This window comes from Garra rufa, chromosome 17, assembly GCF_049309525.1.
Source record: "Garra rufa chromosome 17, GarRuf1.0, whole genome shotgun sequence".
NCBI lineage: Eukaryota > Metazoa > Chordata > Actinopteri > Cypriniformes > Cyprinidae > Garra > Garra rufa.
The window spans coordinates 6,016,979-6,043,362 of record NC_133377.1 but is presented as its reverse complement, the minus strand read 5'-3'; the positions used below and the strand labels follow the sequence as shown (position 1 = coordinate 6,043,362).

General features: G+C 36.8%; 2 protein-coding genes across 3 annotated transcripts in view; both read right to left on the bottom strand.

Annotated features, from left to right (window-relative positions):
- The window catches only part of trit1 (tRNA isopentenyltransferase 1), a 72,054-nt gene extending 60,695 nt beyond the window's left edge, over positions 1-11,359 (bottom strand). For both annotated transcript variants that reach the window (XM_073822097.1, XM_073822096.1), the window contains exon 1: positions 11,209-11,359. In XM_073822097.1, coding sequence (XP_073678198.1) covers positions 11,209-11,355 — 147 coding nt within the window. In that variant the 5' untranslated portion in view covers positions 11,356-11,359. The remainder of the gene's footprint in view (positions 1-11,208) is intronic.
- A 4,352-nt stretch (positions 11,360-15,711) lies between these two features.
- On the bottom strand, positions 15,712-20,678 carry myclb (MYCL proto-oncogene, bHLH transcription factor b). Its single transcript, XM_073821854.1, has 3 exons — positions 20,362-20,678; positions 19,348-19,943; positions 15,712-17,756 (listed from the first exon to the last, which is right to left on the bottom strand). The coding sequence occupies exons 2-3, from the start codon at positions 19,916-19,918 to the stop codon at positions 17,110-17,112; spliced, it is 1,218 nt and encodes a 405-aa protein (XP_073677955.1). The 5' UTR covers positions 19,919-19,943; positions 20,362-20,678; the 3' UTR covers positions 15,712-17,109.
- Between the last annotated feature and the right edge of the window lie 5,706 nt (positions 20,679-26,384).

The following is a 26,384-nucleotide window of genomic DNA, read 5'->3' as shown; positions in this document are numbered from 1 at the left end:
ATTCGGCCACCGAAAGACTTTTATCACCGAAACAACACGGCCGAAACAGTATGTTGATGCAAACAGATGCTTGTCTGAAGCAACATGTCTGCGGTGTGGAAGTTTTTCAGTATATCTGAGAAAGACCCACGGATAGCGATTTGCAAAACTTGCAATGCCGAAATTTCAAGAGGGAGTGTGTCTGCAGTCGTGCGTGCAGTGATGAGAGCAGAGATCGGCGCATTGCACGCAGACATGTAGCTTTCAGTGAGTGAAAAACAATGGCTTTACATTGCTGTTACATCGCAATATTTTAAAGATATGTCTTTTCTATATACTGTATATTTATAAATATTTATGTTTTAAACCATGGAGGTGAGCCAATGGATATCACACAAGCAACGTGAAAACTGTGCAATATGTTAAAGTGAAAGTAAAAACTGACAGTGCTTTCAGCATCTGACGTGCATTCTCTCAGAGACGGTTATACTTCATATGCTGATATTAATTTAGTCCCCTAATATTTTTCTTGTGCGCCGAACATGGTGGGAAAAAAATAAAAAGAAACGTATTTTGTGTAAGGTTTGTTTTTGAAAGTCGGTTCTTGAAATAAAGCTCTTAATTTTCATTGATGACTGCAGTGTTATTAGGGGTTAAGAAAGTCTTAACTATGATTTCAGGTGGTCTTAAATGTGGGGACTGAAAGACAAGAATTGCGATGAAACTTTAAAAGGCTATCCATTGAATAAATATGCCCTGCACGTTTCAAAGTCATTTGCTGCGCTGCTTTGTGTACCACCATTCTGATAGCGCCTTCTGCTGGAAGAGAAATGCGTAGAGTTGTAAATGTGAACTGATGGATCCACAAGATAATGTGTTATAAAAATTTAAACAATTTAAACAAAGGCAGTAAAATATATGTATATGTTATTTAAGTAATATAATACTTGATTGATAATAATTGTTTAAATTAATATAATTGATTTATTCTTTGAAACTTTAATATTAATTTATGCAATTGCAATGCCTTGATTTTAGTAAGATTAGTACACAGTCATAGCCATAAATCCAATGGTACTAATAATTGGCATAATTCTTTCGGTGTTTCGGTTTTCGGCCTTGGTTTTCATCTTTTTCGATTTTCGGTTTCGGCCAAGAATTTTCATTTCGGTGCATTCCTAATAGGGGTGGGACGATACAGGTAGCTCACGATTCAATTCTGTGGCGATATGTGGCCCACGATATCGATAATATCGCGATTCACGATATCTACGATATTCAATATATTGGAAGAAATTTCATCAACGATATATCACGATATATGTGACTGAAAAAGAAAAAAAATACCCATAATAAGGAAATCTTATGCATTTATTAATGCCAACATTTCCAACACTGTGCAAAGAAATATGCATTTGCATAATAACTCACTGCCTCCTGGTCTTAAATGTAAACACTGTACAGCTAGACAGATAAAAGTGCCTGAACATTAAAAAACAACATGAACATTAACTAACATGTGTAAACCATGATACTGAAACGTCAGTAGTAAGTTACTGTAAAGTGATTTATGTTAACCTGGACAGTGGTCTCATCAAGGCATATTCTTCTTGAGGAACACTAACGCCTGTTTCACACATACTCCGTCTGCAGTGTGTATGCAGTCCGTGTGCGTTACGTGTGCGATGCAGAAGCAGCACGGACTCGTTTGCAGTCCGTTCCTGATCCGCGGCTGTTTACCACAAACACACCATTTATCCGTTATTTTGATTTCAAATACAAACGTGCTTTTTCAGCATTGTGATACTCTTTTATCACAGTACACTAATACAATTCTAGATATATTCACGTTTAAACTCAACGTATATTAAACAACGTATTATTCAATGCACTTGCACAGCAACCGCGTGCAATGTGAACGCTCTAATCCGTTAACATGGGTGCGGAAAAAAATACTCAACGCATAAGCACTGCAGACGGAGTATGTGTGAAACAGGCGTAACTGATCAGCATGCTCAACTAGCGGGTGCGTCTTTGATTTGTTTTTCGTTATCTTCCGCCATTCTTCTCACTTCTCTTTTTTTCTGCGCTTCTTCTCTGATGTTGTAAGATAACTTGTGTTCTTCACTGGCCGCTGCTTCCGCCACTTTACGCCTATTTACTCGAACAGCGCCCCCCGCAAACAGAATGGTAGATATTGGGTAGTGACAGTGACACTGACGACGGGTAAATTAATCATTTGTGTTGTAATAAAATATCGATATTGGCCGTTAGTGTATCGATTATTTATTGCGACAGAGAGCACAACAATATATTGCAATATCGATTTTTTTTCCCACCCCTAATTCCTAATTATTATTATTAAATGTGATATAATAATAGTCATATTGATATGATTGGAAAAGATTTTACAATATTGTACAGCCTTACAAATAAGCACAGCAAAACTGAGAAGCTGCAATTACAGAGACAGATAGATATACAGTATCTGCAAAATGTTAATTATTTTTTCATACAAAATGCATGTTATTTTTATTTAGTATTGACTTGAATAAGCTCTTTCACATGAAAGCATATAGAATACAATAGAAAATAATAGTTGAATTTATTAAAAAAAAGATCCTGTTCAAAAGTTTTCATACACTTAATTCCTAATTTTGTTGTTGTTGTTTTTTGTTTAGTGATAGTTGTTCATGAGTCCCTTGTTTCTCCTGAACAGTTAAACTGCCCGCTGTTCTTCAGAAAAATCCTTCAGGTCCCACAAATTCTTTGGTTTTTCAGCATTTTTGTGTATTTGAACCCTTTCCAACAATGACTATGATTTTGAAATCCATCTCATATGGGACTCATATGCAACTATTACAGAAGGTTCAAATGCTCACTAATGCTCCAGATGAAAACATAATGCATTAGAGAAACTTGAATTTAAACCAGGGTAAATTTGACTTATTTTGTCTTCTGGAAAACATGCAAGTGTCTTCTGCAGCTTCTGAAGGGCATTACTAAATGAATGAAATATGAATATTTAGGCAAAATAAGAAAAATGTACACATCACCATTCTGGCTCTTAATGCATTGTTTTTCCTTCTGGAGCATCAGTGAGCGTTTTAACCTTCTGTAATAGTTGCATATGAGTCCCTCAGTTGTCCTCAGTGTGAAAAATGGATCTCAAAAATCATACAGTCATTGCTGGATAGGGTTCAAATTAGTGTTGTCAAAAGTCCCGGTACTTCGGTACCAAGTCGGTACTAAAAAAATTTAAACGTTACGGTACCTGGTTTTCTTAAGTACCGGTGGTACCGACTATCCGGTCAACCCGGTTCTTGATACGCTATACAAAAGGTGCGCGCACAGTCGCACACACGCACTGCGCAGTTGCGCTCTCTTCATTAAAGCGCCTGTGGTGCTGCTGATGCCGCGGCTCTGAATCAACTTGTTGACAAACAAGAGCCAGACTTACTCCAAATATTTTGGATTTGCGGCTGAACAAAGCGAACATCATAGATCATCAAAAAACTATTTGCAAAGATGTCGTCTAGGTTCTCTCGAAAGGACAAAACACCTCAAAGACCGACTCCGCGATCAAATGAAAGAGTTCAAGCAAGGTAAGTTTCATTTTAATTTCATATTTAGAGCTTCTGTCACGAACATTACTGCATATTTTAATTTGAATGTCAGACTGAAATAAACATCACCGTTTGTGTAGTGAATCGTTAGCATAAGCGCGGCTAACGCTAATATGCTGGCCTTAATGAATTTGAAACAACGCTAACATTTGTTAGAGTGAAAAAATAAGGACATGTATTTACTATTTTTTACACAAATGACTTGTGTATCCAAAATATATGTGTTAGAGAAAGAACAAATGTGTCGTTAACAATGTTTATGTCCTTAATATCAGTCTGTCAGAAAACGTTCTAGACTTATTCTTGGCTGGATAACTCTAGCAGGTTTAAAAAGCTTTTTAATAATAAATATGAATGCAGTTTGGATTAAATAAAAGTACAATCAAATAAAACACGTTTTATCCCCTGTTTAGTTTGGTAATACTTTACAATAAGATCAAATTCATGCATCATCTAATATAAACTTAGAGTAAGTGAACAATATATTTTTACAACATTAATTCATGTTTGTTCATGTTTAACAGATTAACATGATTTTATGCATTAGTAAATGTTGAAATTAGCCTAACCTCACGAAGAATAATTGCCATGTAACTACTGTTTATTGTTAGGCGATGTTATCTAATAAATGAAAATTGTAAAGTGTTTTTAATACTGCAGTTTTCATGTGATAGACACTTGTCTTAATATATGTAATCTTATCTAAATTTATTATAACAGCTGAGGTTTGTTATTTACTGAAAATTCATATATTTTTGCTGGTGTCAATGATCTAATGTCGCATCTGGTCAGACTTAGCCCACTGCTTTACTTAAGTATATTATATTTTCTTTTTACAGCTGCAGATTGAGGAAAATCATGAAAGACCCCAGCGAACTCCAAAACAGACAACAGTACAGATGTTTTTCAGCAGAAGCAGAAATATGACAAAAACTTTTGGGTGAAACTTGTTTACATTTTTTATTCCTGTAATTTATTTAGATGTTATTTAATTACTAAAATGTTTACAATCCTTGAAATACTTTTTTAACCTGTGGACATTTTTTTAACAATTTTATGTAAGTATAAAGAATGGCAGTGTTTTTTTTTGTTTTGTACATTTTATTTTTGTTCAACTTTATTAATAAAAAATTGTGTGTTGCTCAATTAATATGTTATTGTGTTTTGCATTGGTACCGAAATTGGTACCGAGAACCGTGGATTTTCAATGGTATTGGTACCGAATACTGAAATTTTGGTACCGTGACAACACTAGTTCAAATACACAAAAATGCTGAAAAAAAACAAAGAATTTGTGGGACCTGAAGGATTTTTCTGAAGAACAGCAGGCAGTTTAACTGTTCAGGACAAACAAGGGACTCATGAACAACTATCACTAAACAAAAAACAGCTGTGGATCATTCAGGTACAACAGTATTAAGAATCAAGTGTATGTAAACTTTTGAATGGGGTCATTTTTATAAATGTAACTATTACCTTCTCTTATAAACTACATTTAAACATCTTTTATGTGAAATATCTTACTCAGGTCAGTACTAAATAAAAAAATAACATGCATTTTGTATGTTCCTCTTATTTCGGTCAAATAATTTACATTTAGCAGATACTGCAAGGTGAATTTGACCTTTTTTATCCATAATTGTCAAGCCCTACCAAAATCTCTATGATATTCATGTTTCTAGATATGGCTTGTGTCCCTCCTTGAAATATAACATTATTTAGCAAGTTTCACTAACCTAAGCGAAAGTCAAAAAGCATCTCTTAAACTAGCAACACAATTTGAGGTATAATTTACATCCATAGCCCAAACAAGCAAAAGTTTAATAAGCGTTAGGGAGTGAACAATAGCAAAGTTATGGAATAGCAAAAAAGGCTAGATACTTATACAAAAGTGATTGTCAAATTTCTGAGGAAAGCTATATATTAGAGCATTCGTCATAAGAATACTTTGCCAATGATGTAATCTATGCGCTAGATTTAGAAAGATTATGCAAGTAGCTGAGAAAATTACCATAATTTTAACAACATACGTCAGAGTACTTAATCGCATGTCCTGACAGACTTTCAAGCTGTAAAATACACAAACTACACCCAGTTCAGCTTTGGGAATGGGCCCAATTTCCACATCCTGAACCAAGCTTTAATGTATGATTAAACTGACCCAAATTCAACAGCAGAAAAGTCCCTTTCTACTGAGAATAATAGACAAGCCTATATGCAAATGTGGTACCAAACCTTCACTAAGCCCACCCCCTGAGTTCCCAGGCCTTGCTTCCAGGGGCCCTGAGAGCACAAAAGGGGTCCATACAGCCAAAGCCTTTTCATCTATTACTGACACAGACTTGGTGGAGGATTCAGCACCTCGGCTACTTCACCTGAACATAGCTGCAAAGAGCTGGATGATCTGACTGGTAGTAAATCTAAAGTTGACCAATGTCACAGTAAAGCTACGTTACAATTTGCAACATTTGCAAGAACAATACAGGACTTCAGGCAAACAGACTAGTCTGATAAAACCAAAATGTATTTGCATTGTAAAGCTACAGTGTGAAAGCAGCACATGTTCGAGCAATGAGCTTCTACTCACACTGAGGAACTAACAAGCCAAGCCATATTCGAATATCATTCAAACTTTGTATTGCACATTTTACAAACGTAATTTGGTACACTTAAAGGGAACTGTATGTAGTTTTGCGTATTTTGTCAATCCCTTATTCTCATAGTATTCTCGAAGCTTCACAACATTACGGGTAAACCACTGATGTTACATGGATTATTTTAACGTTGTCCTTACTACCTTTCTGGGCCTTGAATATGGTAGTTGCGTTGCTGTCTATGCAGAGTCTGAAAGCTCTCAGATTTTATCAAAAATATCTTAATTTTTGTTCCGAAGATGAACGAATGTCTTACAGGTTTGGAACGATATAAGAGTGAGTAATTAATGACAGAATTTCCAAATCTTAACCCTTTAATGATAGAGATTACAATGATTTTGAAATTCCATTTTAGGGTTTTTTAAAAAAACTGGAACACCACAAAATAATTGTGCCATTTTACGTCAGGAGAAAAAGATAAAATTCACACACTGCTCTTGACTGAATAACTTCAGTAGCTTTAACGCGTACGATCACAACGGTGTGATTTGTCTTGGCTGGTCCCTGGAGCGTACGATCACACCGGTGTGATTCGAACGTTCGCCGCATCACGTGATCAACTGCTGAATTCAAAAAGTTTTGGCGCGTTGGCTGGCGCTGAGCCAGATCGGACGCGCTGAGTGCTTGTCATATTATCACAACTATTCAGTGTTTTCAACCATATAATGCTTATTTTAGGTTTCAGACAATTAAATACACATACGTACTAACAAAACCATACATTTATAGCTTGTAAAATACACACTGATGTCTATGGAAGCGGCGATAATGATCCTACAAATATATTCTGACAACATATTTTATTGATATCATATACAGATTATGTAGGCAACTATAAAGTTTACTCTCTTCTTCTCCCAGCTCACCAGAGACTTACTTTAATGTCTTTCGGGAGGAGAGGATGAATTTGCGTGTTGTAAATCCCACAGCTCGGATTCAGCGTGAACAAACATGGCGGCGCTCACCACCCGGTATAGATAGGGCTGGGCGATATGGAGCAGAAAATATATCTCGATATATTTTGCTATATCTCGATATACGATATATATCTCGATATCTTTACAGGATAAATAACCCCCCAAAAACTACTGCAAAAACAAATATTCCAAATTTCAGTCTTTTATTTAAACTCAGAGGTAGGCAGTTCAGAACAAAGTGCTTCTGCGAATTTTCTTTTAAAAATCCCTGTATACATATTAGAGCTGCACGATTCTGAATAAAATGAGAATCACGATTTGTGGCTTAGAATAAAGATCACGATTCTGGAGAACTTTATTTTAAAGATTTACCCCTGAACATTAGGTTATCAAACAGCAGTAACATAGCAGTAAAATAAGACATAATAAACTTGGCTTTAAATTTAAAAAAATTTAATGAAAAATAATGTAATAATGTAATGAAAAAAAACGCCATTAAACAAAAAAAAAAAAACATACAAAGTTATTATGTCAGAGAAAAGTGATTTAAAGATTCTTAGCTAAAAACACTTGCCTGTCAACATTTTATGGCTATCACCGTCCTCTCTGTGTGATGCCCAAGTTTACTTCACCATTTTACAAATAAATCCTAATCTAATCATGACAAACCATATAACGTTGGAAAGGTCTAAGGCTCCTAAATAGATATTTGACATTTTGTTGTGTTACAAATTGAAGAGTGCACCTTAAAAATCTACTTCATAACAGGAGTTCTGACCTTTTTCCCTATTACACTTTAGAAATAATAAGAAATGATATATCAGATGAAAACTTAAAATTTCAAAATTCATCATTTGAAAGCCATTTTAAAATCAGACATTGCATTAACATGGACAATGTACATCAAAATCATATTACAAAATGTTTTTGCCCATGAATTATAAAGATTTAAGTTTCAATTCTTCATTTTCACGTTTCTGTTCAAAAATGGGAGTAACAGTTAAGGGGTTAATGGATCGTCATGCTCATTTATGGTTCCATTGCTGTGCCGGACCATAAATCTGTCACGATCAAAGTACTACTCTTTTAATTTTCAAAGTGCAAATAGAGACCGAATTTTTCTATCATGATACAGAGCTATCTACACAGCTACACAAGTTATTATAGCCCAAATACTAATAACAGCCTAGATATTTTATGTAGCCTAATTTGCGTGCATTGGGGAGTCGCTCTCTAAACGCAGGGTATTAAAATTGCTTTTGAATGCGTGTGCGCGTTTACTTTTGGTTTCGTTTTAACGATCGCATGAAAATCTCGGTTCGTGGTGCTAGAAGCTCCATATAATGGAGCCAGTTGTCCTTTTTTTGCGACGAGTTCTGTAGCCTCCGGGCTGGTTGCGGGCGCCGCCATGTTGAATGAGACGACAGGCGAGGGGAGGGGGAACAAAAGCAAGGAGGCGGGGGCGAGCACAGCACAGAGAAGGCAAACAAGTAAAGTGGCGAAAATTAAATATAAACATTATATCGATATATACGATATGTCAAAATTCATATCGAGTTTAAAAAATATCTCGATATATTTTAAATATCGAGATATCGCCCACCCCTAGGTATAGATCAACTAACGCGGTCATTATAAAAGTGTTTGAACTTTTAAATACATTTACTTGCACATATTTCAAAATCGGAATATCAGATATTTCATAATATAGTAAGCATGCTTGTGAATATTAATAATAAAAAAGGAAAAACTAAATAAAAGCGATCCATGTGTCTTACAGTGCTATTGTGGCTGCGGTGTGTCACATGTCGCGTCGCCATGGAAACATTAAAGCGAAACATTCTAAAATAACAGTCGCCTAAAAAAACTCACTCTTTGGGGTCAGATAGAATATTTTAAAATCACGTGTGAAAGGGTTAATAAGGATGAGTATATGCAATTCATATAGTCAAGACTGTGCAGTCTTTTATTTTATACTTGATTTGTATTTTTGTATTTAATTTGTATCTTTGTCCTATTGTTTGCAATTTGTGTCAGAATTTAGTAAGACAAATATAAAACCTTTCTGCACTTTTTTCCTGTCATGTATAACTATATATTCTACACATGTACATAAAATGTATAAACCAAATATAATTAGAAAAAAATCAAAAATATTCCACAAAATTCTTTAAAAAAAAAACCTGCAACAAAACGAACAATATTGATCCCTAAAAAGCAAAAAAAAAAAAAGTCCAAACCTAGTGGGACAGACAAAGCACTTCCTGTATAGGGTGTTTTCACGACGCGTCATCAATCGGCCATATTGGCGGCACAGAATGTAAACAATACCACTGAAGCAAACGAAAATCACAAATTTTGCTTCTTATTGCTGCTGAAAACGGTCAATTATTGACATGTTTTGGGCTGTACTAATCAGTAGTACCAGGAAAAACATTTCAACTACTGTTTATTGCCAAAAGTGATTACAACCCTGCTGAAAAAAACTGCTAAAACCAGCCTAGGCTGGTTGGCTGGTCTTAGCTGGTTTAAGCTGGAAGTAGCTGGTTTTAGCTGGCCTGACTAGGCTGGTTTTACCTGGTGGTCTCCCAGGCTGGAAAAGTGGCCAAAACCCCTCTAAGCTGTTTTTGTTTTCAGCAGGGAAATCAAGGAGAAGAATGCCAAAGACTGAGGAACAAAAGGCATTTGTGGTTGGCCAAACTGAAGCAGGATTTCCAGTGCAAAAATCTTGACAACATTTGTGTTTGTTCTTATCATTTCAGGTCAGGTAGGTGAAATATTAGGCTAATATCTTAATTGATACTGCTTGTACATATCTTTACAGCTTATTAACTTTAGTTTGTCAAAATATCATTCCCTTTCCTGCTTACTTAGCCCTTCTTTATATGATTAGCAGCTTCCACATGCTTTTTCCTGTGGTTTAGAAAGCATAAATTTGCAGAACAATGTATTCAGTAGTACATTAACCGTGTAATCCACGCTGTTGTTTACATCAGAGTATCTCCAATTATTAAACATTTCACTACATTACATTTTACCATTTTGGGAGTACTTAAAAAAAAAAAAAAAAAAGACATTTTCCCTATTTGCTGCCTTTGAGGTCGTAGTGACTAGCTCAAACCAATTTGCCAGGAAAACCAAGCATCCATGCAACCAACAAAGGCGGCAGACTTTCCATTCCTGTACTTCCCTGGGCATCTACGCCAGCTGAGTAAATGTCATTGGGATTCACAGGAATGCTAATGGACAGTTTTCTCCAAATATTATATCGCCCTTGATATAGAGTTTGGCACCAGATGGTGGACAGACATTTTATAAGATACTGTTATGCAACATGACCTACTGTGCTCGTGCTAAAGATATCTCCAGCTTTGTTCAGAACTATTCATACATAACTAAACAAATGCTTCAAATTTACCAGAAAACTACTGCAGATGGTCACTTCTACCGTTATATATGTAATGAAACCCAAAAATAGAGCAATCACCTTTAGATTACCAATGCATGTAAGACTAGTTAGCAAATCAACTAAAGTATGAAAAGAGTTATTACACACTGCTTGTCATAAGCCTGGTGCTAGTGGCATAGAGATCAGTAGACACGATTTTAATCTTGGCTTTATGACAAATTTATGAATTATGATCGCGTGGAGCATTGTCAAAAATGGCGACCAGTGGTGGACACGAGGAAATAAAATTACTCTAAAACCCTAAACGTATATGATGCATTATGCAAAACGTTTTAACAACGTTTGCTCCAAACTATTCTAGAAGAAAAATTAATTACAAATGATATTTTAGAGTCTAAAAGCGTTTGGCCTACTGATGTTCTACTTTAATGCGACTTAAACTTTCTGCATTTAATTCCACACCAAACCAAACTTTCTGACAAAGCATGATGTTTTAGTTCAAAGCATTATTTGATTTAATTTCACAGCTCTGCTGTTTTAAAACGACCTGTCATTTAATAATCGCAATGCCCTTTCACGTGCTTCCCTGTTTGACAGATGATGCAGCGGATCGCTCAACTCACCTGCATGGAGTCTGCGCTAATAATTTCCCCATTAAGCCTTTTCCCGATCTCGATAGCCAGTTTAGATTTTCCAGTTCCCGTAGCTCCTAAAATCACCACTAAAGACGGGCTGATGCCTCTCTGGAGCACACGCGTGGCGGCCGCCATGACAGCAACCTCTCAGGGCTGTGGAATGATCTGAGCATGCGCGGTGACATCGCAGCGGAGGAGGGAACTGTATCCAAGCAACTAAAACTGTTTCCATAGGAACGGGATTGAAGGATTCAATTTTATCAGGCACGGAGAAGAGTGTTTCATTCAGAAATAGGACAAAAGTTCAACAATTGAACAGAAAGTACTTGGAAAAGAGGTATTATAATATATACGGACAATAAAATGGCACTGCTTGTTCCAAACAGAAAAAAATCTAGTAAATGTGAAAAATGGTCACTAATACATCCATACAGAATACTTCTAGCTCTAATAACACGTGCTAGCAGTGCTGGATAACGTCAAAGTCCCTTTAAGGCAAGTCATGTCACTCGGCGGCCATCTTTGAAACGCCTCTCGGGCAGGCAAGTGCAGCTCCTATCTCTTTGAATGGGGAAACATCAAATTCTCCAAAACTGTTCACCAAGTTTAGGATTAAATTTCATATTTTAAATCTCCAAAGAAATCCAACAAGAACTACCTCACAAATATGGTTCCTTGTGCTCCAATAGCGTTAAAATACGCTTATTTTTCCGGCTAAATGAGCCAGTGCGCATGCGCAGTACTGCGCGCACGTCTTAAGCCGAGTTCAGACTGCACGATTTTCAAAGCAATCGCGTCACAGATGTTTTCACACTGCATGACTATCTGGGGTAGCATTCTGTCGCTGCTGTGTTCACACTGCACGATGGATCGGAGACAGGGGGTTTCACACTGCATGACTTTACAATAGGAAGAATCGCCGACAACTTTGTCCCGGTCCGCGAACTATGTCTCACAACCAAACACACGCGAGATGTGACATGGAAACAACGTGAGGTCAGGCGTGCAAGTTCTCACATGAGACTGGTATTATTATAAAAAAAATGGTAGCCCGCAAGAAGCTTGTCATACAAATAGCATGTGCACTCATTTGCAGCGAAAAGAAAAGAAGCCGAAGCTATTCTTGTTGATACTGTGATCTATACCTTCATAACTCCTCCCCCAACTTTCCGCTGGCCTGGATGTTGCTGTCTCATTGGCTGTAGGTAATCGCCGATGTGATTTTCAGTCAGATCACCTTTCACACGGCATGATTTTGAATCGCCGACAGGTCCAGATATTTAGCATGCCAAATATCTCACGGTTGTCGGCGACACGTCGGCGATTCTCTCAGATCGCGTCTTTGATAGTTCACACTGTGTGATTGTCACTCACGTGAACGAGCACCGATTTGCCTGTGATTTCGGGCATTTGTCGGCGATTTCTCAAAACCTGTCGGCGAGTCAAAATCGGGGCTAAAATCATGCAGTCTGAACTAGGCTTTAGGGCGCCGATCGTTTCTATAGCAACCGGGACTTCTAACGGCAGCTGCAGTGACGCACTGACTTTACTAATCAACGATTGGCTCTTTCACTAAGAAGGCGGGGCTTCGCGGCCATTACGAACATTGCATTTTTCCCCATTCAAAACTACACGAGTGACATGTCTTGGGTATTCTCAGAGCCATATAGAAATCCATAGTCTTTGATAACGTAAACCGGATTATTATTGTATTTATTAATTTACTTGTAATTAGATTATATTACATTTTAAAATGTTCATAATCACATTAAAGTTACTTTTTATAGATTACAAAATGACATATTATCCACACAATAGCATTCAATTGTTAACATTGTTTCTTCAATGCAGAAGTATTCCAGTTCATTAGCCGCTATCCATCTTTTTCTTAATATAAGAGCGGATGCAGCCATTTGTAAATTTGATGGGTCTGGCTGTTCTCATTTGCATACATCTATGTTTTGCTGCTTCATATTGTAAATTGGTGTGTCTTACCATATTATTTTAATGCATTATCTTAATTATGAACACACTGGTTTGTAGTGCATTCAGTTTTATGTTGTTATTTTCTTGTTATTTCCCTATAGCGGTTAATAACCGGAAGTCTCACCCCTATAGGCGGCACAGAACGTTAACAATGCCACTGAACTAAAAAAAACTCTAAATTTAGCTGATTATTGCTGCTGACAATGGTCAATAATGTCATGTTTTAGGCTGTGCTAATCAGGAAAAACATTTGGAGTACTATAGACTGCCAAAAGTTATAACAAAAACTGTCTGACTGAGGAAAGAAGGCGTTTGTGGTAGGCCAAACTGAACCAGGATTTCCAGGGCAAAAATCTTGACAACATTCATGTTTGTTCTTATCATTTCCAGTCAGGTAGATTAAATATTAGGCTAATATTTTAATTAATACTGCTCGTATGTATCTGTACCACCTATTAACTTTAGTTTGTTAAAATATCGCAAACTTTCTTGCTTACAAAGTCCTTCTCTATGATTTATCAGCTTCCACATGTTTTCCATGGTTTATACAGCATAAATGATCAGTACAACATATTCAGTAGTACATTAACTGTGCAATCCATGCTGTTGTTTACATCTGAGTGTCTCCATGACCGTGCATCCGAGTCACTGACCAAACCAAAATGTGCAAGTGCAAACCCTCTGTAGTGAAATAACGAGTAGAATAACAACGTGCAGTAAACGGTAAACCTGTTTGTACTACAAACCAGTGTGTTCATAATTAAGATATAATTAAGATGGTAAAATAATATGGTTAGACATACCAATTTGCAATATCAAGCAGTGAAACAAGCAGTTTTGTACAGCTAAAAATATCTGGACACGGATGAGACAGCAAGCCTATTTACAAAAATGGTCGCGCCTACTCTTACGACGAAAAGAAGGTAGACTAATTCTGTCAAATTTTTTTTCTCTACCCTCTTTATTTTTTATATATCAATATGGTACACAAGTTCCCTGCTGAAAAAAAACAGCTAAAACCAGCCTAAGATAGTTGACTGGTCTTAGCTGGTTTAAGTTGGAAGTAGCTGGTTTTAGCTGGTCTCACAGCCTGGCTAGGCTGGCCAAGCTGGTTTTAGCTAGTTGTTCCAGCTGGTCAACCAACCTGATGGGAAGGAAGTGGCCAAAACCCCTTTAAACCCTGCTGAGAAAAACAGCTAAAACCAGCCTAAGATGTTTGACTGGTCTTAGCTGGTTTAAGTTGGAAGTAGCTGGTTTTAGCTGGTCTCACAGCCTGGCTAGGCTGGCCAAGCTGGTTTTAGCTAGTTGTTTCAGCTGGTCTCCCAGCCAAAACCCCTTTAAACCCTGCTGAAAAAAACAGCTAAAACCAACCTAAAATGGTTGATTGTCTTGGCTGGTTTAAGTTGGAAGTAGCTGGTTTTAGCTGGTCTCACAGCCTGGCTAGGCTGGCCAAGCTGGTTTTAGCTGGTTGTTCCAGCTGGTCTCCCAACCTAACAGGAAGGAAGTGGCCAAAACCCCACTAAACCCTGGTTTTAGAGGGGTTTTGGCCACTTTCCCAGCCTGGCCAGGCTGGTAGACCAGCTAAAACCAGCTACTTCCAACTTAAACCAGCTAAGATCAGCCAACCAGCCTAGGCTTACTGAATGACCAACTAAAACCAACCAGAGGTCAAAAGTAATCAAAAGGTAGTCAAAATATATTACTTAAATTGAATAATTCAATAGATTACATTACTAACTACAATTTTCAGTAATTTGTTATCAGTAACAGATTACAATTTGCATGTAATCTAGTTTCTAGCAATATTGTGAAACTACTAACCCTTAAATGCAATAATGCCAGCTTTGAGATTCACTCACATATCTGATGAGTTGGCACAGTTTTTAATCATTTAATTTGCTGCTTTGACAACACTGTTGACATTAGCAGGTCGACTTGTGCACCTTCCGGAAGAACACGGGTATGAATAGCTCTCTTCCGTCTCCATGGCAACTGAGCGTTCTGCGCCAAGGAAAAGAGAGATGAGCGTTGCCATGGCAAAGAAGGCCACTACGACGTGTCAACTAAAAGTGGCTCTCGCTAATGAAACGATCAAATCGAGTTCACACACACTCATACAGGTGTTGATGGAGTGAAATAGCTCTTATGCCACGTAGAGTAAAATCTTGCCCTATTTTCTGGCATAACTGAGTCAGGATACTGTTTAAACAGTTATGGCGCATTTCATAACCGGTTGTTGCTCCTCTAATCAAGATATTACTTAAAAACTGTCAACAATCTTAAAGGGACAGTTCACCCAAATCTCATCAATTACATTGTTTACATGATTCACTTTCAGTTGAATGGTGAAAAGTTGAATAGTGACTGAAGAATGTGAAGAGCGTTCCACAGAAGGTGAGTATATAATGACAATATAATATTCTGTTAAACATGTCATTTTCATGGCTTTAGGTGTATGTGGAGTTAAATGCTAGCTGGTTACAAAGAAAGACAAGCATGCTGACATGATTTGAACTGAATTTATTTTATTATTTACCCAATTTTGAGTTTATGTATATAGGCTTATGAGGTACAGAACACAAAGTGCTTAGACAATGCTGCTGCCATTCTTCTCCCGTTATGACACCTGACGACAACGGAGAAAATGAAAGAAACAAAAACAACAACAATGGGTTACTGATGGCATATGCATGTTTCTTAGGGTAGTTTACCCTTTTGGCCAATTTCAAAGCTGAATGTACAAACAGAAGTAACCTCAATCATGACAAATGATCATGTGCATAAAATAAGTAACAAGGTCGAATTGGGAGAGAAGTAAACATATGCCACCAGTACAACTTTATATTTAAATAGAAATCAAACAATGATACAATTAATTACGTAAGAAAATATAATTAGTACAAAATTCTTTCAGCATTTTTTTCCTGCCACAAGAGCGATAAGCCAAAGAAACTTCAGAACACAAGGGAATAGGCAGTGAAAACAGCATAAAGTGGCTAGTGATGAAAATGAAATGTTGATAGTGTTTTATTTAACTTTTTGATTTTTTTTTAACTTTTCTTAACAAAAATAGAAATTTTGAGATACTCTAGGGAAGGCAGGCGGCCCAACCAAGTTTTAGGACAAATGACAGAAAAATAGAAAATAAAGTCTATTAACAGTGCTGATTTTCATATTGAAAACACAGAGTATGTATTTTTACACAATGTCCTGTACACCACTACAATTATATACATATGTCCAAAGAATATGCCACAGTTTATATACACTGCAAGGCTGTGCTGGACACTGTCCTGAACGTTCAAGATAACAATAATATACATAACTGAAACGAAAAAGAAAATAAAAAAAAGGAACACAATGTAACAAAAGAACAGTGATGCAACTTCCTGTCTGTTAAATGTGGCAATGGGGGCACACAGCTCTCCAAAAATTTAGGTTAATTTAGATAAAGCACTATTAACGGAGAAGATTGATCAAAGACCCTTAAATATATTTACCCAAGATTTCCGCCACTAAAAAGGGCTTGGTGGTTTAGAAGATCAATCACACATGCATGTAAATTGCTACATCTGAAATAATGCCTAAATTGGCATGCTAATTGAATGAAATAATACTTCCCCGCCCCAAATACTATAGCTTCCACGAAAGAATTTAAGATAACACACATTCATGGTTTCAAATTCAAATGAAAAACAAAAACAATGACCCTCTTTGGAAAATGTTTGAAGCTTGCCGAGGTCCACAGCTTCCACAAGTACTTCTCCTCCCCATTGCGAAGGCAGATGTGCAAAGAACGAAAACTGAAGAACTAATCTCAAAACAGAGTCCACTCCATTAAATATCCCACCAACACGCAGTTCTACACAGTTCCTATTGAAAATATGGCTGGACTACAAAGGTTTATGCACGTTTCAGTTCAGCGAGTCTCCGAAGTAACTGCTGTTGCTTGTTTTTCAGTTGCTTCTTCTCCTGAGCCTTCTGTTTGTCGCTCACATGCAGCGTACGCAGGTATTCTGTGGCCTTAGTCAGGATGACAACTTTGGGTGTCTTTGGACAGTCAACCAGGCCTGGGATCTCATCCCGCAAAGCCAGAAAACGTGAGCGTAAATCATTGCGTCTCTTACGCTCCAAGAAGTTGTGTGTCTTCCGCTTGTCCGTGTCCTCACAGTCCGAACTCTGAGGGCTGGATGGTTGGGATTTGAGGTGGTAGGATGTGTGTGTTGGAGAAGCCGAGACAGTCTGAGATGGGCTGGGGATTGAGGGGGAAGGTAAGGCAGGTTTTCTTTCTGGCGTTTGGGGTGGGGAACCCAAACGTGGTTGCAAGGTCTCTTGCCTGATCTTCTTGCGAGGCGGCTCCTCTTCAGGATAGCTGTCAGGGGAGCGGGCAGCGTAGTTGTGCTGCTGCTGGTGGATGGAGATGTGGAAACGTTTCATGCAAGTGTCATATGGGTCTGCACGAACCGTGATGGTCACCGGTTTACGGGCGTTCACCAAGCGTGACTTGTTCTGCTTGTGTTCCACAGTCACTACATCGATCTCTTCATCATCTAAAAGAACAGAAAGAAATGCAGATTGACTTTAGACAAATCGTGCTTCCTACCAAAGTCCAACACCATTCCATTGAGCCATTCTAGCATGTTAGAAATTCCATGCAGAGTGCAAGATCTAACTAGATGGATCTGATGAATCCTAGGTTTCTACACTTTTAAAAATAAAGGTTCCAGAGGGGTGTTTTTTTGCAGTGATGCCATAGAACAGGGGCGGGAAATGTTGAGGGCCGGTGTACCTGCAGAGTTTAGCTCCAACCCCAATCAAACACACCTGATCAAGGACTTCAGGATACAGGTTGGTATTTTTCCAGAATTAAAGCTAAACTCTGCAGGGTCACCGGCCCTCCAGGATCAACATTCCCCACCCCTGCCATAGAAGAACCACTTTTGGCTCCTCAAAGAACATTTCAGTGAACAGTTCCTAAAAGAACATTTTAAAAATCTAAAGAAACTTTTTCTATAAAGAACCAAGGTTCCATGGATGTTCAAGGTTCTCCACAGTACCATTGATGCCAGTCAAGAACCTTTATTTATAAGGGTGTATTTGTTCCCTATTCTCAGCAAGAGGGAAGTAAATGAGGCTTTGAACTGCAAAAATGAACTTGGAGTCACCTCTGATGTGTATTTTGATAAGAGACGCATCTGTTCTGAGTTCTCTCTTCTCTGATTTCACTATGCAATTAATTCTATCTCTGAGCTCAAAGCTGAATGTGTGTCACAAAACCAGAAATGCACTATTTATTAAGTGTCATATTTAACACTTTTGACTTTCATTGCATGGATAAAAACAGCTAAAATATTCTTCAAAATATATCCTGTATTCCACAGAAGAAAGTTTTACAGGTTTGGATTGACATAAACAAATGTGACCCTGGACCACAAAACCAGTCTTAAGTAGCACAGGTATATTTGCAGCAATAGCCAAAATACACTGTATGGGTCAAAATTATGGATTTTTCTTTTATGTCAAAAATCATTAGGATATTAAGTAAAGATCATGTTCCATGAAGATATTTTGTAAATTTCCTACCACAAATATATCAAATCTTACTTTTTCTTAAAATTTGTAGTATGCATTGCTAAGAAAATCAGCTGGACAACTTTAAAGGCAATTTTCTCAACATTTAGATTTTTTTTTTTTTTTTGGACCCTCAGATTTCAGATTTTCAAAAAGTTGCATCTCTGCAACACTCCATAGTGGCAGCTTCGGATACTTAGTGGACAATTGAGTGGCCTTGAACACTTTAGCATTCAAGCATCCTTATTATTGGCTTCTGCTGCTGGCACCACCCACAAGTAAAACAATTTCTCCTTTTGTTACAATGGAGGAATGTGGAAGCTCAGCAAACTATTACATTCCACACATATTAAGTAGAAACCCAGATGAAATGCCAACCTAAATCCCGTGGCACCAATGCAACTTTTCTATTCAGGTATGTCAGGGTTTGGCTTAGTTCTACTGCACTGCATGATCATTAAGATCCGTCAGGTGTCAACACAGCTGCAAATTTACACTTTCTCTACGGTTAAGTAAACAATTTTGTTTTATTGCTCTGTCGCGTTCAAAGTGAACGGTCTAAGTGCTTACCAGAGGAGTCGGTGCGAGATTCTGACCCGGACGACACCTGTTTCTTACAGCTGCTGCTCAGAGGGAAGGTAAGGACAGCTGCTGGATCCACGCAATCTGTCGCCAAGCTGTTGAGAGCAGGCGCGTCCGCAGGGACGCACTGCGCCTTGCCGGAGAGTTTCGACTGCGCCGAGCAGGACAAGCGCTCGCTGACAACTTTCTCCAGCTGCTGACTGGCGGAGAAACTGCTCCACATACAGTCCTGAATAATGATGGAGCTCAAGTTCTCCAGAGTCTCCTCCGCGTTCAGCTTGCACTGGCCCTCCTGCTCGTCGTCCTGCCCCAGGAACTGGGACATCCACTCTAGTCTGTCCCCTGGAGATGGACCGCTACCTTCCAGTATTCTGACAGGCGACATGGGCGGGGTTGGCACTAGCTCGAATTTCTTCCAAATGTCCTCACTCGGTGCGGTCGATTTGAAAAAGAAGTCCTCGTCCAAGTTGTGGTCGTCGTAGAAATAGTGCTGATATTGGTCGTATTCCTCCATCTCCCACTTCTTATTTCGCGATGCGTTTGCACTGATTCCTGGCATTGGTGTCTTCCTCAGAGATCAAGATCTGAAATCCACAATTGATCCGCTTTTAAAAACAATCCGATCCTAATAATCTTAAAGCACTTCATTTTTATTTTCAATTAGCTTCTGGTGTATATATATATATATATAGTTATAACCTAATGTTTTGTGTACTCCTGCAAGTATTTTACATTTTATAGAAATTATACATTAATATGCATGCAAATGTATTAAAGATGTTAACAGATAACGCAATACTAGAGTATTTTAGTCTGCATGCAGTTTCACTACACTGTACAAAACTTAAAGTTTCGCAACATACTTCTATCTATTACATAGCACAACAATGTAATGCTTCATGTAAGTGCATACACTACTACGAGTCTTAAACAATTGCTCTATTTGTTGTAAAATGCCTTACTTTTCCAAATAAATGAGGCGTTCCTTGCTTAAACGCTTACCGTAATACTGAGCCGCGAGTCAGTATGCTGCATGTCATTTGACACCCGAAAATAAGGTGTTGCGGTTCACCGGTGATCTCCAGCTAAATGTTTTGCACAAAAAGCTTTCATGTCAACAAGTTAGGAAACCGTCATCCGCCGTGTGTTGAATAATCCGCTCTTGCGTTCGGTTTCTCAAGTGTGGTTTTGTATTATCCGGCTGTTGTTTATAAGTTGAGTTGCGAGGATGTTTGCTAATTTGCAGTCTGCTTCTTCGTGAGAACTTCGCTTCTCACTGCGCCCTTTATAACGCCTGTGCGATCTTTTCTCAAGCCGCGGCTTTCGCTCACTATGGACACCTGAAACGAGTACCGCACTATATTACCCAGCCAAAGTAGTGGGAGGATTTGCATACGAGGCGGGTCGTAGTGCACTGGCCACGCCCACCGCTTAAAGCGACAGGATCTGCTACAGCGGTGCATTTGAGCTTTGAGTGTGGGGATGAATTTCGGATGATGATTGAGAGAAATTTTTATAGACTTTGCTGTTTCAAAGTGGGAGACACTTTTAAGATGATATACTCTGTGTCAGCGCAACAACCAATTCAAATATGTAAGAAATAAATATGAAAATGGATTTTACATTATACCAGGGTCAAAAATGCCACATAAACTGACATAGATGCTCCAGATATTTAAAATATTATATATTTGAAATGTAAATTTCAAATTTCAAAGTAAATTATTGTTTTATAATATGCTGTTCATTATTTTGTTGCTTGTATTGGAGACTGATTTTACATGAGTGAAGGTTAATTGTTTAGATGGAGAGATTTTAATCAGATTTTATTTGATTCATTAACTCTTTTAATGTTTGTAAGTGTTTAGTGTGTAAGTGTTCAACACAAATATTGGAAAAAAAACTGCATTTTTAGTTATAAATATCTATATTGATATAAATACATACTACCAGTCAAAAGTTTTTAAACAGTAAGTTTTGTAATGTTATTTAAAGGTCTCTTTTGTTCACCAAGCCTGCATCTATTGATCCAAAGTACAGTAAAAGCAAAAAAAAAAATTGAAATATTTTTACTATTTGAAATTATTGTTTTCTATTTGAATATATTTTAAAATGTAATTTATTCCTGTGATCAAAGCTATATCTTCAGCATCATTACTCTAGTCTTCAGTGTCACATTATCCTTCAGAAATCATTCTAATATTCTGATTTGCTATTCGAGAAACATTTGTTATTATTTGACTATAATCAATATTTAAAACAGTTGATTACATATTTTTTTCAGGATTTTTTGATGAATAGAAAAAATCCAAAGATCAGCATTTTTCTGAAATAAAAAGCTTTTTTAACATTATAAACTATACCATTCAAAAGCTTGGAGTCAGTATATTTTGTTTTATTTTTTTTCTGGAAAAGAAATGATAGAAATTAATACTTTTATTTTGCAAAGATGCTTTAAATTGATCAAAAGTGGTGATAAAGGCATTTATAATGTTACAAAAGATTTCTATTTCAGATAAATGCTTTTCTTCTGAACCTTCTATTCATCAAAGAAACTTGAAAAAATTCTACTCAGCTGTTTTCGACATAATAATAATAATAATAAATGTTTTTAGAGCAGCAAATCAAAATATTAGACTGATTTCTGAAGGATTACGTGACTAGAGTAATAATACTGAAATCACAGGAATAAATTACATTTTAAAATTTATTAAAAAAAAAACAATTTTAAATAGTAAAAAAATTCTAAATCTGTTTTTTGCTGTACTTTGGATCAAATAAATGCAGGGTTGATGAGCAGAAGAGATTAAAAAACATTGAAAATCTTACTGTTCAAAAACTTTTGACTTGTAATGTGTATATACAAAATATCTTGTTTTAAGAATTTTTGGTTGGAAAAAATATCTCATAAAGGTAAAAACAAAAATGCAATGAAAACTTTTATACTAAATTATTATTGTTATTAAAATAAAATAAAAACAATAATAATTTAAATGCAAAATTCTAGCAAATCATTGTGCATGTGATCTGAGACAAGTGAATCATTCGCCAAGATCTTGCTTTGTTTTTGTCTCACACACAACAGTATGCCTATAATTTTCGATTTACATCCATGTTGAAACACATATTTCTGTATTATTATTGTGAGTGAAAGAACAAGTCATATCCAGCCTATACATCTTGTCTGTGTTAATTTAGCTCAAGATGATAATTAGTGCCAGACAGCTTAATGAATCGCTGGCAGTGCACAAGCTGTACTTGTGACAATACTGTTTCTTATGGCTATACCACGTGTCCTCTTTTCCAACAACGGCAAATCTGTGCATTAGGAAGTAAATAATCGCTGACTAGTGTTTCAATTCAGTTTCTATCCTCTCCTTTTACATCTTAATTTAAGACCTTGACCTTATGCAGAACAAAGACTCTTCCAAGAATGATTGACGAAACTCCCTGGAGAGATGTATCTTTCTTTCTCTGGCTTTGTGGTCGTTTTATAAAATTTGCTTTGTTTTCTCGACCCACCCTTTTATCCAATTGACCCATACAAATGTTCAAGAGTTCGTATAGGCTGGTCAATGACACCAGGCTGGGTGAGTTTGATTGGTTTGCTCTGACAGTTGGTTTGCATTGATGAATCCCTTTCAACTCAGTTATAAATGGATGAACTGTAAGCAATGGAGCTGGTGTTTGTGTTGCACAGGGGGTAAAGACTTGAAGAGGTGTGTGTGTATGTACGACTGGCAGAGGTTCATGAACATTAGCATGCTGTTATCATATACTAGAGGTGCTAATTAAGAAGTCTGCCCTCAAAGCTGTGCACTGGATAACAGTGGAGAAATAGAAAATTAGAAATAAAATACATTTTTGTAACACTCAGTCAGTGCATTTTTCATGTATCATTGTGTAATCAAAATATTTTATTGTATTTTTCTTTTGGTAATATTTATTTGATTTGATTTATAAAAGCCCTAAAGAGTCATTTACCTAAAAAAAAGAACTTTTTTCATATAAAAATGTGTCCGTAAATCTTGCATGTCAACTCTGTTACCGTACCATACTTTGCCTTTAAATTAGTGGAATTATCTCCCGCAAGATACAGGAAATTTTGTCACTTTCCCTCACTGATAAGATCTGAAGCACTGAAAAGTCTATGTGCTGTCTCTGAGAAATTATTTGAATCTAAAAAGCAATTACACCAAAAGTTATTTTACAAAGTGTCAACACTGTTACCACAATATCGAAAGGAAAACAGAATTTTGAATTGATCACACTTTGTGTTATTTAAAGATCTTTTAATCATGATTTCATTAGTGCCATGTGCTCTTAGCATGTATGCTAGCAAGTGGAGTTTTTTGTAAAAAAAAAAAAAATCAAATTGTCAATTCTGTTACCATCAAACTCTGTTACCAAGGCAGAGTAACAATGCGGTAACAGAATTGACAGTCCACCGAATAATTCTGTCAATTCTGTTACTTTACAACTGTTAATGAACTATTTTCACAAAAAAATAAAAAATAAATAAAATTGTTGTTTAAAATCTCATTGATTTATTACACATTATTGACTTATTTTTTCACCCTTATAATACAACAGTTCTTTTTTACTGGATATTGTATATAATACATTTTTAGATGAAAAATATTTGCTCCAAGTGGACGGTTCTGTGAAAACATAAATTTTTAAGGTATGCATAGGTGAAATATTATCCCAGTTTCAAGTATTGGAATGTAAGGTTTGTCTAATGAAACAAGAAGGATTTGTCCTGTTATGAGTAACAGAGTTGACAAACAATACCATAAAGACATTTGTTTTTTCATTAAAATTAAAAAAAGGAAGTTACTTGTGTTTAGAGAGCACTGAATTATTAAAATTAAATAAGTTTTCAATAAGATACTGAAAAAATTTGTTAGTGAACCGTTTTTTTCTTAACTTTCTGAAACGTCAAACGTATCTCCAATTATAGAATCATCCATATAATATAATACAATAATATTTAAAGCAGCAACTGTACCCTGTTGAAAAAACACACTGTAAAAAACTATTAAAAAAACAATAATTTGTTACCTGGCTGCCTTTTAACTTTCAGTTCAGTCAACTCAAAAAAGTTTAGTCAACTTAAAATGTTAAGTTGTACTAAGTGACCACTTAGATATTTGAATTGATTCAACTTAAAATTTTAAGGCAGCAGGGTTTTTTACAGTGCAGCATATGCTGGTTAGGTAGGTTTTGATGCTGGGATGCTGGTTTAAGCTGGTCCTTTGTTGGTTTATGCTGGTCCTTAGCTGGTTTATGATGGTCCTTTGCTGGTTTATGGACCAGCATAAACCAGCTAAGGACCAGCATAAACCAGCATCCCAGCATCAAAACCTACCTAACCACCATATGCTGTTTTTTTCAACAGGGTACTTAAGTTTTTAAAAGGTACCCTGTATTAAGACTTGTATGGCTTAATATAACATAAACAATGTCTCTTATTGAAATCTGTAGCAGAAAACCCATGAAAGACTTACGTTTTTTAAAAATCCACATGGTTTTATGCATATTTTGGACTATGGGGGATGACATTATTTCATTGATGTGAAATGGCTGCTGCTAACTATCGCTATTTGCACAACAACACAACCCGGAAAATAACCCGGCTTTTGGTTGTAATTTTAAGTTGAAGGGCAGCAAGAGAAGTGAAGTCTTCACTGCTTTTCCTAGCAATAAGAAGAGGAGAAAAGAATGAGAAGATGCCTGTGGACAAATAGAACTTCTTAAAGACCAGCGTCTTTGTTCTCTCCACTTCGGCCCTGATGCCTTTGGGGCTTTTACTAGACCACAGCTACTGAAAGAGCTTACAAACAGCAGAGAAAAAAACGCTAGATACCATCCTAGCAGGATGTAAACATGCTGACGCTTGTCATGACGCTGCAGGAGTTTCTTAGTGCGGATTTCACTCGATATATAGGGACATTTAGACTCCTTGTGGGGAAAATCGATGGTACGGCATTTGGTTTAAGCCTACGCTTATATCCGTCGCCGCCTGTAAGCTCTTTCAGTAGCTGTGGTCATCGTATCAGTATTTTATTTTCTAAAAATAGCAACAGGTAACGCCAGTAGCTCACTGAGTGCAGCTATTTTACATTATCAAAATAATGGCGCCCCTATAGTCCAAAATATGAATAAAACAATGTGGATTTTTTTTTTAATAATCATAGGTTTTCTACCACATATTTCTGTGAGAGACATCATTTACCTTATATGAAGCAATACATGTCATAATACCCAGGGTTCCCTTTAAGCTAAGGTATATTTTTATAGGCCAAGTGTAGTTGCTCTCTCTTACAAGGGTTTACTATTTTTCCTCACAGCTGCTGTAGTGTTAGATATGATGTAAAGCAGAATCTACATCATCGACAGATGTCTTTGGTGCAAATGATGTGAGAATTCTTGTTATCATGACAGCGCTTTAGTTTTTCTGGGTTATGAAGGTTTATTGACATACAAACTAAACTGAGAGGTCAAATAACAAATAAAGGAGGGCAAACTGTGAGAAATGTGCTTGGGTTTTCAGATAAGAGTTTAATATGTAACAAATTCATAATCAGATAAATTCACAAAATGCAATCCTGTCTTCCAACATTCTCTGGATATCTAAACTCTGTTTGTTGCTCTAATGCTTACTGAAGTGCATCTATCAAAGGCTGGTATCACGACTTCACACACAGTAGCCTGACCTGTGAGTGAATTGGTTGACTGAGCTGGTTGAATACCACCTGATGTCTTTCTAATCAGATGAGGAAAAGAGCATCTATCCCTAAAGGTCTAATGAAAGGTCAAGGTCTCGTGATCTTCTTGACCACTATGTACAAAACAGGGCGGAGACCTGTCTCTTTGATCTATTGGCATCTTGCACGCTTTGCTTCACCTAGAACTCTGTAATTAAATCTGGACTGCAACCGACAAGTCATATATATATATATACAGTCAAGCCCGAAATTATTCATACCCCTGGCAAATTCTGACTTAAAGTTACTTTTATT

Excerpts from the sequence above, each read along its gene's own strand:
- myclb (XM_073821854.1), bottom strand. The coding sequence starts at position 19,918 with ATGCCAGGAATCAGTGCAAACGCATCGCGAAATAAGAAGTGGGAGATG. Across the intron at positions 17,757-19,347 it reads ATCTCGCACCGACTCCTCTG|ATGATGAAGAGATCGATGTA; the intron begins GTAAGCACTTAG and ends CTGTTCTTTTAG.